At 39.8% G+C, this 15,179-nt stretch overlaps 2 protein-coding genes across 2 annotated transcripts in view; one reads left to right on the forward strand and one right to left on the reverse strand.

Annotated features, from left to right (window-relative positions):
- Nucleotides 1–707: 707 nt before the first annotated feature.
- LOC109957119 (UDP-glucuronosyltransferase-like) lies at nt 708–6,342 on the reverse strand. The gene is made up of 5 exons (XM_020594749.1): nt 5,482–6,342; nt 2,612–2,743; nt 2,225–2,312; nt 1,905–2,124; nt 708–1,274 (listed from the first exon to the last, which is right to left on the reverse strand). The coding sequence occupies exons 1-5, from the start codon at nt 6,340–6,342 to the stop codon at nt 992–994; spliced, it is 1,584 nt and encodes a 527-aa protein (XP_020450405.1). The 3' UTR covers nt 708–991.
- A 1,900-nt stretch (nt 6,343–8,242) lies between these two features.
- nxph2a (neurexophilin 2a) overlaps nt 8,243–15,179 on the forward strand; it is a 19,036-nt gene continuing 12,099 nt past the window's right edge. The window contains exons 1-2 of the mRNA XM_020594750.1: nt 8,243–8,710; nt 8,810–8,959. Of these exons, the coding sequence (XP_020450406.1) occupies nt 8,915–8,959 (45 nt within the window). The 5' untranslated portion in view covers nt 8,243–8,710; nt 8,810–8,914. The remainder of the gene's footprint in view (nt 8,711–8,809; nt 8,960–15,179) is intronic.

Raw genomic sequence — 15,179 nt, forward strand, 5'->3', positions numbered from 1 at the left:
CACTTGTTTTCCAAGTGCACAATTTGTCCTACATTTACAGTAATCACTGTCAGCCCTGTGATAAACTGGCTCCCTGTCCCCTGCCTCTCACACAGATATTGGCTGGGATTGGCCCCTGACCTCCCAACAACCCTCAATAGGATAAGCGCTATAGATAATGGATGGATGGATGAGAGCTGTAATCTGCAACCTTACCACTATATGTCACTAAATCTCACACACTGCACCTCTAAGAAACATTTTCTAAATTTCTTTCTTTTACTTTTCTTCAAAAATCCATATATACATTTGATTCAGAGAAGACATGTTGATTAAAAGAATGGGTTGTCAGTCAGCTGTTAACCAAGAGGGAAAGGAAATAAAGGAGTTAATGAAATTTCCTGTGACGGATGAAAACTGGGACCATTTGTTATAAATAAACACTGTTGGCCAGTCTTTTTCTTTTTAATAAAGGTACAATACATGTTATAGCTTACAGCAGAAAGCAGCATAACTAACCACCCCAACTATTTCCTATCACATCTTTGCTTTTGGCATTTAGAACCAGTAGAATAAAAAAAAAGAAAGAACAAAAAAGAGTATATTCTTTAAACACATATACACCTATACATGCCTTTGTGAATACACTTACATCAATACATATTGAAAAAAAAACAATTTTCAAAAAATGAAATAAAGGTAAAAGAGAACAAGTGGAGAAAAAATAGGAAGAAAATAACAGAGGTTTGCCACAATTAATTTTACATTAATTCTTCTTAGACAGCACGGCGTTATTAGCTTGCTAACTATATGTGTAAATTATATGCTAGCACCAGGACACAATGATTAACTAGTGGCTAGATAGTAATAAACTGATCAAGCAAATATTTAAAGGAATTGACACAATTGTGATTAGGTTTTTTTTTTGTTTTTTTTTTTGCTAAATCTTGTTAAGACTTTCATTTTGACTGATCAGTCCCAGTATCGGCACCAATACCAGCACTTAGTAGTGCTACTCTGATTTTTTCTTTGTCATTTCATTTCTGCAAAATGTGCGAATACAGAACAGGCAGCTTTTCAGTGTCACCCACAGAAAAGTTAGGAGAATGATGACAAGGAAGCAGATGACGTCCAGGCTGTGGTACTGAATCCAGTTCAGGTCATGTGCAGCTACCCTTAGATGTGCTGCTCCTTTGTGTCTGATGACAAACTCAGTCCAGAAAACAGCCAGGTCCAAGGGCTGGACAGGGCGGTCCAGGTGTATCTGAGACAGCTCCACCATCTTCTCTTTGTAGCTGGGGAGATATTAACACAGAGAGTAATAGCTTGATCCACACTATAAGATAAGATGAGATGAGATGAGAAGAAAGAAATTCATATATGTACTATATATGTATACAGTTAATGTTTGTGGTATAGAATTTAAATTACTACAGTGTAATTACAAAGCAGGATACTTGTCAACAAAGACAGAGAAGGAGGTGACTGGTAGCGAGCAAACAAGGATGTAAACAATGCAAGTTTAAACTGTTAAATGCATTTGTTTGGCACTTATTTCATGCACTAAAAGTCTTGTGGCATTTATGGTAAATGGTCTTATATTTGTATAGCGCCTTTCCATGCTTTGCAGCACGCTCAAAGCGCTTTCACACTATTTGGCCATTCACACTCCCAAACACTCACACATGCACACACCGGTGACATCACCGGGAGCAACTGGGGGTTCAGTGTCTTGCTCAAGGACACTTCGACATGTTGACTGGACAAGCCGGGAATTGAACCACAAATCCTCCGGTTAGGAAACGACCCGCTCTACCTCCTGAGCCACAGCCACCTCACTTATGTGAGGTGGATGGTGTATCTTTTACTTTAATTGTAAATTTCAGTTTTGAGTCACTATTCTTGTTAACATCCAGTTGTCTTACCTTTTATCATGGATGAGTTTATTTAGTGCATCCAGTATTTCTTCAGTTGTCAGATCATAAGGATAGAGTTTCTCTGCAACACCGCGAGCCACCATACGATCTGCATTGTCTCCCTGATCCCAAAACAGTGGAATCATCAACATGGGTACAGCATTACAGATACCCTCATACATTCCATTGGCACCTCCATGAGTGATGAAGACTTTAGCCTTGGGATGTGCTGAAGAGCACAGGAAAAGCCGCAGTTACAGATCCAGTCGATCACAAATCAATGACAGAGACCTCTAATATTTTTTCCTTTCCAATAAAACCAAACATACCAAGGAGATCATTCTGAGGTAACCACTTCACAAGCCTGACATTCTTGGGAACATCTTCAGGTGGGACTCCAGTGAATCTCCACAAAACCTGAAACATCAACAGTTCTATCTCATTTTAAACATGTGATATGTAACATACAGTATTTAAGTACTGAATGGAGGCTTTGACTTGATGACAGCAAGACAAGGCTGGGGACAAAGTCCCATGGTCCAAACTGATCAGGGCTTTAGCATAGAGTAAACTGTGTGTTAAACTCTCTGGCTAATGTCTAAATGATTGACAACCATGTGGAATAATCAATGTTTTAAGTCAAGAAAACAACAGCTGTCACATTAGCCTGGACTGGATTTATCTCAAGTGATTTCATCTGTTGATATTATTATCACCCTTTGAGGAATTTGCCGAAAGGCATCACAGAACAGTTTAGCCCTCTCCTTAGGCATGGTGGACACAAATGATCCCAGGGTAAAGACAATAAAGCCGTCATCTCCTGAGCCATCCACAAACTCCTCCAAGTCCTGCAGGGAAGTTGGAGAAGACATAAAAATTACCTGGAGAAATAAGTAACAAAAATAGCAGCTTGTAGACAGTATATGGATGTATGCTTTAATAAAAGGGTACATCTAATGAATAATTTGGTCATTTGAATGCAGCTTTTTATTTTATGGTCTATCTGTAAACTGCTCTCATACATGATTTTTAAATATAACAAGAATTTGTTTGACCAGCAGAGGATTCATCCCAGATGGACTCAATTAAGTAATCTTAGAAGCATAATCTTATTTGTGCTTATACAACCAAACCTTTCACAGTTGGGTATGTGATATCTGCTAACACAGCAGGGCTCCTTAAGTCCTTTCTTAGGTTAATTTGTCCATATTCCAGGAATCTGCTTTTCCTGGCTTAGATTTCACACAGTGAGTCTTTAAGAAAAGTAGACTAGCCTGTTTTTTAAACACTAGGAGCTAAATCTTGGCAAAACATGCAGTCAGAACAGTCTTTACAATCCTATGGATTTTTTAAAACGTTGTATGTGATACAAAATGACACAAGCAAGTAAAATGTTTGCCACAATATCACTTCTGTGTGCTAAATCTTTCTACAAGCGTTAATGTAGAGATGATGAATTTCATGACTTATGCAGATGCAGACTGGTCATTGGTAAACTTGAAAATTTTCCTGGTGGGCCAGTGTGTCTGTGCTGCTGCATGTGATGGTGAGTTAAGTAGCAAAAAGGGCAGGAGCATCAGAGAGGTGGGAAAGCAAGTCTGTGTCTGATAGTTTGGTGAAAGTTTGATTATTGTAGCATTAGAACTACTGGACCTACTGTATGTTCTTTCAGTCACTTGTAGCTAAGAGCCTGCTGACTGTAGGGTTCAAGGTTTCAAAGATTTTTATTGTCAATTCACTATATGTGCAGGACATACAGAAAATTGAAATAGTGTTTTTTTCTCAAAAAATGATTTTGACTGTTGATGGATCAATTAAACATGGAGATTTTTTCATCCTCTAAATGACCTTTTGTCAACTTGAAATTTGATCACTGGTCCTAAAGTGACCTCAACATTAGAAAAAGTGAAACATTACCTTTATTCATGGTTCTAGGAAAGCTATATACCACCATGGTACAAAGACTGTCTTGCTGTAATTTTTGACTCAGCAATTATTTAACCCCTAGTTAATAATTAGTTGAGAAATCACCTAAATGCTGCTGATTAAAAAAAGTGTGTATGAGGCAGAAAGAGAGACTTTAAGCAATGAACAGGATTGTTTGAATCAGTAAGTTGTGCATGTTCTTATAAATAAAAAAGCGCCAGATCTAGCCAGATCATTTTGATATGAGTGAGTCAGTATGGAATCTAGCGGCAGCCATCCTGATAAGTTCATAGCTACAGCCCACAGTAACATAAACCCCACTCAACATCATTCTGCTGATGAAGAAAGGTGTTCGCTGTTTTATCTGTGAGGTTGGATGCAGGTTTCTTTCTGTAATGTTACTACTGACTTGATAACCAGAAACAGGTTGACTGATGAGGCTCAGTGCGTAAGGATAAGGAAAATCACTATTATGTGGCCAAATATGTTACACACACAGTAACGGTACAGAACCAAGGCAGCCGTCTGTGGCGCCAACTCACACCGATGACTCTAACCATCGGGAGCAACTTGCGGGTTCAGTACAGGCACCATGATTCGAACCGCCAACCCTCTGGTTGGGAGATGGCCGCTCTACCCACTGAACCACATCTGGCCTCTGCATTTGGCCTTCCATGATCAAACAGTGAATATACTAATTCAGTAGCACTTATATAGTACAATATTGAGTGGGGTTTATGGTATTGCTTTGGTCCATACATACATTCACCAGTGTGTTAATTATTTCTCTATAACTCATAACTGTGCCCATTAGATTCTTTGCTGACTCGGTCACACTGATATTGCCTGTATCTACATGAGGACTTATGACAAGACGGTGCTTACTCCTTGATGATGCCAGCTTTCATTCAGCATCCTCAAGCTTCATTCAATATATTCAGACTTCCTTTCAATAATCTCACATTTCACCCAATATATTCACTTACATTCAATATATTCAGATTTATTCCCAGTTTTCCATTCAATCCTCTCATGACTAATTTCCTAAATATATTTGTACATGGATTTCAGTGATTTGACTGTGCACCTCAGATCTACAGCACTACAGTAAAGTTAGAAAAATACTCACAGCTTCAAAGTTCCCTGATCAATAAGTCAAATACAAGACATTGTTAAAACACACCTTCTCCTTTCAACCATAGTAGGGTAAACAACAAGCTGCAACTCTGTAGATGGTCCACGCATACTCATCTCACAGCTGGCTGTACATTGAGAACAATTTGCCCAGTTTGCTGGTTTTGAAATTAGGCTGTAGCTTCTCTACCATACTATGATTGGAAAAAAACATTGTGTTCGATTTAACAAATTTCTGTTTATGACTTATTGATCCATGAACTTTGAATCTTTCCAACTTTAATAAAATCTAAGCAGCATCTCTCATCATTGAATATTACAAGGGGCCCCTTTCATATTAAGCACCGTCATCTGATAAATAAAAAACTATTACTGTAACAGGTGGAGCTTTTCTGGTTTTTAACTTTTTACGTTTTATTACAAACACATTTCAGGTGTTTGCTTACACAAAAGAAGCAAATGTGAATAAGTGAATCTAGATGTGATGCATGCTTGTTTACTGTAGCATACATTCTTTCAGACTCACCGCTGGCAGAGGAGCTCTCTTTGCACAGTTGATACCTCCAATAAAAACCATGTTTGGCATGAAAGGTCTGGGCCATTCAAAAACAAAGTCATATTTGACAAGCCAGATAGCACCGTGACTAATAAGGTCGCTGTAGGTCATGTTGTTTCCTACATATTTGCTGGTCAAATCATCAAAGACACCATAGACTGGTCTGCACAGGTATGAGTTCACCATAACCATGACCACATTTTTGACTCTCTGTGGGAAAGACATGACGTCTGTATTATCAGAATAAAATGCAGGAATATATGAAGGTGGAGAGGGGCACTGGTTAGCCTTTATATCCAGCTCACATGCAAGTCGACGCAAGAAATAAACAACTGGAATGGAAAAGAGATGAGCCAGTATGGAGCCACAGGGAAGGAAGGGGTCTGTAAGCATGAGGTCGAAGCCTTTTCCCCTCAGTCGGCTCATGAGAGGCTGGTTGTTCAGCAAACTCTCACAACCTTTCACTGGCCCTAAAATAAATTCAAACAAAAGCTGAAAATTGTTATACAAATCTGTGAATGGTAATGGCTTGAGAAACACTCCATCCCTCAACTGCCTGATGTTTTCATCTTGTTCAGCTTTGGTGTACGGCACTTGGTAGATCTCAGTCTTGTAGTCCTCTGAGCCATGGATCAGAATGCTTGTTTCAGGTACCAGCACCACAACCTCATGGCCCCTGTGGGTGAGCTCCTTCACCAGTATCTTCATGCTAAGCCAGTGGCTCCCATCCACAGGCATAACCAGTATCTTCCCCCCCTCAATGGGCACCAGATTGAGGCAACACAGCCAGGCCGCCCGCCCCAGTGAAGGAAACCACACCCCGCTGCTCATTGCGTCCTCTCTGTACTTCAGGCTGGCTTCAGTATTGCCTGTTGTTAAGAGGTGGCTTTATTAGTGTTTAACTTCTACAGAAAGTTCAAGTTGCATTTGTAGGCGGGCTCATGGAAGACAGACAGATTAGATATTCCCAATGGATTTTGTGGTGAAGTCTAGTTTTTCCTCCCGTTAATAATTCTCTCATGTCTTGCTATATTCTTTTACACTTAACTCATTTACCATTGACATCATACATCTTTCACCTTGTATAGAGATGAAATGTGTTCATCCAGCAATTAAAAAATGTACACAAAAATGATATCAACAGTAAAATGTTTCTTTAGTGCATTTATTTAGACTATCATACCAATTTCTGTATAAAAGGTGACTATAGTTGCTTTCCTTCCAATTCTTATTCTTATTTGTTTTCTTCAACAGTAGACTCTTAACAGTCAGTAAGACTTCTAAGTCCTGGTGTGTACATGTGCAACTTGTACTGCCTACTGATTTGTACAAATTCATCTTTGTTTATCTTCACTACTCCATTTTTCTTACTCCTGAAAAACAGAGAAATGCATGACTAATGGGGCATCACACGCAAACTTTGCCATCCTGGCTTTTTCCAACTTTCTTATGCAAACAGGTATAACTACACACCATTTTACTGTAAAGAGGCTGGTGGTGTGCGAAGCCAGTTGTAATAGGAAACCAGCACGCACCTCTTCTAATCCTCAGCCTGGACAATGCAATGTGGGGAATTTCACCCTAGGTTACAATTTCCTTAGTCTTAGCAAACTCCTTTTGAAAGGAGAAACCTATAAAGTAAGAGTTAATTACACTTATTACATAGTTATTATATAATAATTGCTTATTGGTTTCACTAGCTCATTCTCACCACATCTATAATTATATCTATAACTATATCTATATCGAGATCAAAGATTTTTATTGTCAGTTCACTATATGTGCAGGACATACAAAAAAAATCAAAATACTGTTTCTCTCTCACCTAATGTTGAATGCCCATACCATTAAAAAACTAAAATAGAATAATAGTAGAATAAACACAGAATAAACAGAATATGAAAATCTATATCTATATATCTACAACTACAACTACACATTACAACCCGAGCAGAAGAAGACTCAGAGGTGTAATGGAAATTCTAAAGCCAGACTGGAGAAATAAAGAGTGAGCCACCAAGTTGCCTTTGTGTGTTTTGTGTGTGCAAAGAGTTTTCATCTCCTGAAAAACGTATCAGCACATCTGAGTCTGCGCTTCCTTTTTTCTTGCTTCACCTATTGCCTGTAATTCAATCCTTCAGTTGTCACACCGGTTAATGTTGATTAGCCTTACAAGCATTCAGCAGATGATATAAACACGATTCTTTGAAGTGGAAGATATACAGTGAATGTTTAATAAGACCTAATGAACCATTTTATCTGCATCTCGCAAAAAGTCTTCTCTTTAGAGTGACACGTTTGGCCACATGATGGTGCCAAAGTCATATGAATCCGTTAGTAGTCTTGTCTACAGTACAAAACCCTCTTGTCTTTGTTCACCCTTTTGCTGTCTGTACAGCCACTTGTCAAATGAATAAACGTTCCGCACCACTGTTTTAAGTTGCATGATTCAAACAACCCTCCCAGTACGTTGGAGTTTCCAAACAGGAAGTAATTATTAAATAGTAAGTTATTAAATAATAATTTTTGCATACATTCTACAAGCCAAGAACATCTCACAAGGTGCAGTGCAGCCATGGCTTTATTTAATCTGGTTGGACGTGTTTACCCAGTCATTCATTATTCACCAAAAACTGTGAAAAAATAACTGTGCAACTAAGACTACACGTATAAACGCCTAAAGGGTTAAAAACATGAACGTGTTGCTGAACAAAACCTGGTAACAGTGACATCAAGGCTCTTCTTTGTCTCATAGACGGAAAGAGTAAGACTTCAAATGTAGATCTTTGGGTCTGGCTCTCGGCACGGATGCGCGCCGACCTTGTTTCCAGCGGAGGATTTTGCGCACTGAAGTAAAGCTGAAGAGAGTGCACAGCTAGCGGACAGTTGTGTGACTGGCTGCAGTCCTGTCACTTGGCTGTACTTTACTGCGAGCATCTACATCTTATTACTAACATTACTCCGGATTAAGTAGGGGAAACAGTCCACCATTTATCTCGGCAACATAGAGGAATGTTGTTTCAGCTCAGCCGTTGAATGTAGACCTTGTATGTAGATAAATCCAAGAGAACATTCACTCAACATCCTCAGACAAGGAGGCGTTTTGAGAGGATTTTAGGACACTTTTCTGAAAGTGGATTGAACAAGGATGATTCAAGCCGCCTTGCCCAACTAAGCGAGATCCTGCCTTTGCGAAACGGTAAGAAAAAGTTAATTTCTTATAACAATGATATCCAGTCTGTAAAAGCCGGTGTTAAATTTGAAAGTGCTCCAAATAATCTTTCCACCTTTCTCGCAGGCGATCACAGCGATGTGTCAGTGGCATGTGCGTCAGTCCCTCTCCAACTCTTCCAGAAAGGATTTAAGCGCCGCTCATCTTGAATAAGTCGAGAAGTCATTGAAGATGAGTGCTCTGCAAACATTCCTGTTTCTGTTCCTCTTGCACCAGGTGAGCTTTGACATGACTGCGAGCAGACGTGGGCTCTGCCAAAGGCTTTCAGAACAGAACTTTTCAGAGAAAGTGCCACAGTAGCTTTATTGCGCTTTGTGCTCCTCATTATCCTGCTGGCCCCTTATTTTGACTCACTCAGCGTCATTTATATTTAAACACTTTGTTCATGTGTTATTTATTGGAGATCTGCATCATGGAATATAGCCACATAATGCAAAATGACAAATAAATTCCTGGCATGAAATTTTATTTGACAGTCATCAGCAGCAAATTGTACACATTTACTTTTACAAGGGATGCACTTGTTTTTGTTACCTGAACTTGCAGACTGTTCGGTTAAATAATGAACCTGTATTTTTAATGGTTCTTGGAGCACCTTTACAAATATGGACATTTATTTAAACTCTGTAGCCTATTAAAAAAATCAGTGAAGCTGACTGCATTTCATTTTGTAGAACAGATCCCAGATTACCCATAATGTATTTTTATAAGAGATGCAGCTACAGGTAATGTCCTTAATAGCACCTGAATTAACATAGCAGTCCTAAATGGAATTGTGATTCTGAGGACATTCAGCTTTCAGTCCCAGTTAATTCAATTACAGAAACAGTGCATATTTATACAATATGCAAAAACATTTACATTCACTTTTAGTTAATGAGAAAAAAGCATATTATTATTTAGAACGAACAGTTCTGCAGTATTCTTAACTGAGCAGTGGGGTTAATGTGGTTAGTTTGCTATTCACTGGATGCAAAGTTTATCTTTTATTTTCACTGTGATGTTGTTGAAAATCTTTTATATTATGGGCTTGGTATTTTGCTTCTGTCACTTAATGGCTCGACAAAACCAATAATTTGCCTCTTCATTTATTCAGCCATATCAATTTGTGGTTAGCAATTATTCTAATTTCTTTCACTTCCAGGCATGACTAAGCTTTGACCTCTGTGCTGAACCTCTGACATCCGTGAAGTGTGTTGACCATAGTAAAAATAAGGCCAGAGCGGAAAAAAGACATATCTTAAAACAACAGGTGAAAATTGCATTATCCACAGGTTTTCTAAGCCTGTGCATTTCCTCCTTGATAACTTGTGCAACGTGATGAAATCACAAGTTCCTGTAAATACATGGGAAATTATATAGTACTTACCAGAGATTGATTGTCTTAAGCTTCTGGATATAATTTTTCTGCAGTCTATTTTTTCCCTTTTACAGGAATAAGCTCTACAAAGAATATTCTTGAGCTTTAGGGAAACATAATGGTCTTTATTGCTGTTTTTCAACAGCTGCTGATTTTGTCCTCTAGTTGAATACAGTGTGGGTTTTATCATGATCATCTTTGCTTTATGGACTCTTGCCGTGATCCGAACTGAACAGAAAATGCCATGCGATTGAAGAAGTTTTCCACATCTGTGCTATCCTCAAAGAGGGCTTCTTTAAAGATAGCCTTGAACTATGCAGATGCAGTGGCAAAGTGCTGGTTTCTCCTCTCTGGCTGCTGTTGTAATCAGTCTCGTGCCTACTGGGAGCTCTGTTTCCAAAGAGAGAGAGAGAGAGAGAGAGAGAGAGAGACAGGCTGCCTCCCTGGAGAGACTCTTTTCATATGCCTCAGTGGCTTCCCTCCCAGCAGACCCACCACTGTCTGAGCGGGGACATACTGGCCCTTATCAATATTCCCCTGCCTTCTGTAGGGTAAAGAATGCTTAAATACCAGGTTGTTGCTCTGTGAAAGCATGAAGTATGCATAGCAAAACTTCTTGAACTATCAACAAGCTTTCTTTTTCATGCTTCGGGATGTCTAAGAATGACACGAGACAAAGCTGTGAGGCCAGATTTCATCCCCAGGCAATATATGGTCACAGGATGCACCTCAGACAAATTAACCACCCTTAAATGTGGAAACATACAACATTTCTTGTTTTAATAAGAGACTTAGCTTCTGTTGCAATGAGCAAATCAGCCAGGATGAGAACCAAATACACAAACACTCTTCTTCCTGTCATGCCCTACACACACACACACACACACACACACACTTACAGAAAACATCCAGAACATGAATCAAATGGTGAGAATGTAACCCCAGCCCCAGCATCTGTGCCATACCCCAGGGACAAATAAGAGGGTCAAAGCCAACCTGAGAGAATTCATTCTTCCCCATGACATCTGCTGCAGTTATCCCCTGTGCAATGACAGCAGAACAATGCAGATGAAGATAAAAAATACTTGACAGCCCTGCTCCCTGCCATCTCCCTCTGCTTGTTCTGTCCTGCCTCTATTGCACATACTGCATGTAGGAAAAGTGGATTTTTCAGCACGAGGACTTTGACAAAGTCTGTTACAATTTCATATCTTATTGCCGGGTATGATTTAAAAACATTATGTCATGACAAAGCATCTAAGAGGCCCATGCCAACAGGATTGCTGTTAAATGTATAGCTACCTTCTCTGTTACTGTAAACACCACTGAGAGGGGAAAGAGCAAGCATCTTGATAGAAGGGTGTGACGCACCAAAGAGACAAACCTTAGCTGGGTACTACTAAGCTGCCTTGTCCTCTGGATCTGCTGCATGCTCAGAGTTCATCCCTGCAACTTTGATGTGCACTGATTTAAGGGATTACAAGTTATTTCTCAGAGGGTTCGGCTTTCATTTCAGCAGTATTTATTTGTTAACATTGAGCTGCTTCATTATTTATCTGTTCATTAATGACACTAGAAAATCTGTAGAACAACGAAGTCAGAATGGGAATTTGATTGGGCTCAATTTTAGCTGCTAAGATTGTTGCAAATTTCTGCCGGAGCATTTCTTTCCCACTTGGATTTTTTCCTCTCTCTCTGTCGTGCTGGAGTGAGACAGTGAGGCTCTATTCAAAGTCAAAAAAAAGGGCTTTGGCAAGGACAACAGTTTTAGCCCAGTCTTCATAACAAAACACAAATTCTACATAAATTCCCTCTCCAAGGGCTCTTTAACCCTTTTCCCCTTCCCCATGCACAATTAGGTTTGGTTTTATTATTTATTTATTGTATATTTAAAGGCAAGTAACACTAGGAAGTGTAATAAAATGTACAGTGGGGGGATTAGGAGCAGCGCTTTAATCTCACGCTTCTGATAATACTGCATGGGCTGATTGATTAGTTTTTCAGGAAGCTTATGTCAGAAAAACCTAATCCTTCTTTGGATTGTGCCAGCCTTGTAAGGTTTTCCGCGCCGCCACTTTATCATGGCGGCGAATTACAGAGCTGCTGGGCTGTGATAAGGTCCCCGTCTCTTTTACAGACCCCAACGCCCAACCCCCGGCACCCCTCCTTTCCCTCTGGACAATAAAAAAAAATGTGTTTATATTCTTCACATCCGTGCTCTGCCTGGTCTTCACATCAACCTCTCCCAGGATTTGCCTTGTAAAAAAAGAGAGGAAAAAAAGGAGTAGAACTTAAGTCTTCAAAAAGCCACCAGAGAAATTGGTTGGGGAGCAAGAAAAATATGAATGAAAACGGCAAGCGGACCAGTAGAAATTTCTGTGGTAGTGATTAAGCATGGATTGACAGAGTGAAGGGGCCTTGTAAGCATGTGCTGCCTTCCAGGAATCGTTTTAGAGTTTACATGTGCCGATGTGTATCTGTGCTCATATTGGGGTCACAATCTCTCTAGCCAGAAGGCTTGACTAGATAATCCCTCATAAACAATACTGTCTGTGGCATTTGCAGTCCCCCGCCTGTATGCTGCCTCTGAAGGAAAGATTGTTGTTTCTTTTAAATCCCTCAATTGTAGCTCACAGCCACTACAGGTTGTATTGACTTGTATTGAGCTCTGGAACTGATTCCTTTTCCAATCATCAATCATAATTGTGTGCGTACTGGCAATAAATCCACAGTAAAGGTCCTGAAATGAAGACAAATAAGTTCCTAAAGATTGATAGGTGTGACACAAATGCCCTTTGCTTTGACAATAACCCTAATCTGGCTAGTGGATGGACCATTAAAGATTAAGTCAAATACTTATGAGCAGCATGATTACTTTCCTCGGGCTTCTCTTGTGATGTGAACTGTTCAGAATGAAGTGAAGTGCAGAGCAACTCTCTATGAATAAGTCGCATCCACTCTTCTGGCCCCGGTGTAGGAAACATTATGTTTAATATGATGTTAAGTTTCTTGATCTTGTTCCACAGCTATAAATTTTTATGGGCGATGTGCAGCCTGAGGCGATGTAAGATGTAGAAGCTCCGCTACCTTAAAGCATTGTCATTACCACTCTGCAGGGTCAGAAACATCCAGCACTCTTTGATGCACAACCTCGGTGTTTAGCAGCTCTCTTACTGTCTGTATTGCTTTTTACTGCTGTGCTGCTATAAAACAAAATGTGAGGATCACAGCAAGTATTTTGTCTAAAGTGTCTGTGGATGATGGAATATCATCTGAGAAATTGCAGTGTCACGTTTTCTTTTATTCAGTCAAATCTTGCAGTAGTTAACTTGATGTTGTACAGCCATGCATCTGAACTACCAATCCCGTGATACGACAACTCAAGCAGACACGGCAGCAAAGTTTCTACCTCTGAGCACTGAAATTCTTAATTACCACCTGGTTTGTTTTTGGGAAAGGCAATCACACCACATGTCAGAGTTCTGGAAAATGACTGACCTCTTTAATTAAAACTACATTGCTTACTTGTAAAAGGCAACGTGTGACAACTTTTGAATATGTACAATAAATCTCCCTTCTGCTTATTGCCAGGTTTGCATTTCCATTTATGTCTCTGGGCTTTCCAGCTTGTCATTTTCAGCCCTAACAAAGCATTGTCAGCTCCCCTATGTCTTTGCATATTTTCTGTGAAGCACCTGTCTTCAGAGCAATGGAAGCAGTGTCTTTCTGACTCTTGTTTCTTCAGAAGAAGAAGCTGTTTCTGTGAAATCAGTCACGGCCTAAATGTCCTTTGAGAGCAGAAACATTTGCTCTGTCAAATTTAGTGGCTGTATGTTTGAGAAATTCAAGCAAAAGCATTTTTGAATACCCTCGTATCATTTGCAGCACATTTGAAAATAAGAAAAACACAAATTTGTAGTTGTCAAGTTGTCAAATAAAAAGGCTCAGTGAGAAAACTGTTTAGATGACAACTTCCTGAGATGAAAGCTGAGAAACTAAAGCCAGAACCCTCCCTACTACTTGTTTTGCTACGACTACTCCAAGAATAACATCCCAAACCTATTCAAGTATTAGCTGAGAAGTTTTACAAGCATGCAGGCCATTGTTGCACAGTGTAGAAGGTGTTAAAAATTGGTCAAGACAATGATAATTACAGTACACTGAGTCCAGTGTGCCTCACGGTATTATCCTATTGAATCCCTGCTATCAGACATAGGGAGGTGTGCTTCAGGTGTCAGGAGCCAGCATAGGAGATGGTGCTTTGACCATGTAAGGGGATTAGGAAACTGATGATGCGTTGAATGGTAACGCCTGCCTAAAAGTGAAGTGTTCAGGGCTTTGCAGCTGTCACATGTGGCAGGTGCTGAGATAACACGAGTATCCAGATTACCTGGAGGCTCTTGTCCCCGAGCCTCCACCTGCTCTCCTTTCTGTCTCCTGGTGGGATCTTCGTTAGCACTTTCTGAAAACCTGACATCATCACTGCATTTAAATTTCACACACTGAGCCATGCTCACTAACACCCCACCTCGACACACACCTAGGTGAAAAATAAAATGACAGTGATCTCCTGTAGTTTATTCACAAACTCACTTTAGGGAGTTGAGTTGAGACTTGGTTACTGCTGAAATACAGTTTAGAGTTTTAATGATTTTTATACAAGGAGAGGATTTGGATTGACAGTAATTATTAACAAAAAGCTTCTTCCTTCATCTTGTGATTTCTTTGATTTATTACTTTTGTTAGAGTTTGGTGTATTGCATATTAGGTTTATTGCATGCTAGAATTTCTGCAACCATTAATTGGACATTGTACGTTGTCTTTCAGTCCAGCTTTGTCCAGCCACTGGTAGGATTTTTCGATATCAGCCACTTCTACTATTTGACATTGGTACATACCGTGCAGAGGTTTGTCCTTCAATGAGGGTTCCTGCTCTTCCTTGTTCCTCTGGTTTCTGCTGCCTGAGGTGTTCACTAAGCACGTCATCACTCGGGGCCATCTTCCTGATGTATTCATGGATCTTTGTTGTTTCATCCTGGATAGTGGCTCTGACGCTCACTAATCCTCGGCCTCCTT

Source organism: Monopterus albus, unplaced genomic scaffold (assembly GCF_001952655.1).
Source record: "Monopterus albus unplaced genomic scaffold, M_albus_1.0 scaffold24.1, whole genome shotgun sequence".
Lineage (NCBI taxonomy): Eukaryota > Metazoa > Chordata > Actinopteri > Synbranchiformes > Synbranchidae > Monopterus > Monopterus albus.

Bases quoted from the DNA above. Each gene is read 5' to 3' on its own strand.
- LOC109957119 (XM_020594749.1), bottom strand. From the start codon at position 6,342: ATGAGCAGCGGGGTGTGGTTTCCTTCACTGGGGCGGGCGGCCTGGCTG. The intron at 2,313-2,611 runs GTGATAATAATA...TTGATGTTTCAG, and splicing joins TTCGGCAAATTCCTCAAAGG to GTTTTGTGGAGATTCACTGG. The intron at 1,275-1,904 runs GTAAGACAACTG...ATATCTCCCCAG, and splicing joins AAACTCATCCATGATAAAAG to CTACAAAGAGAAGATGGTGG.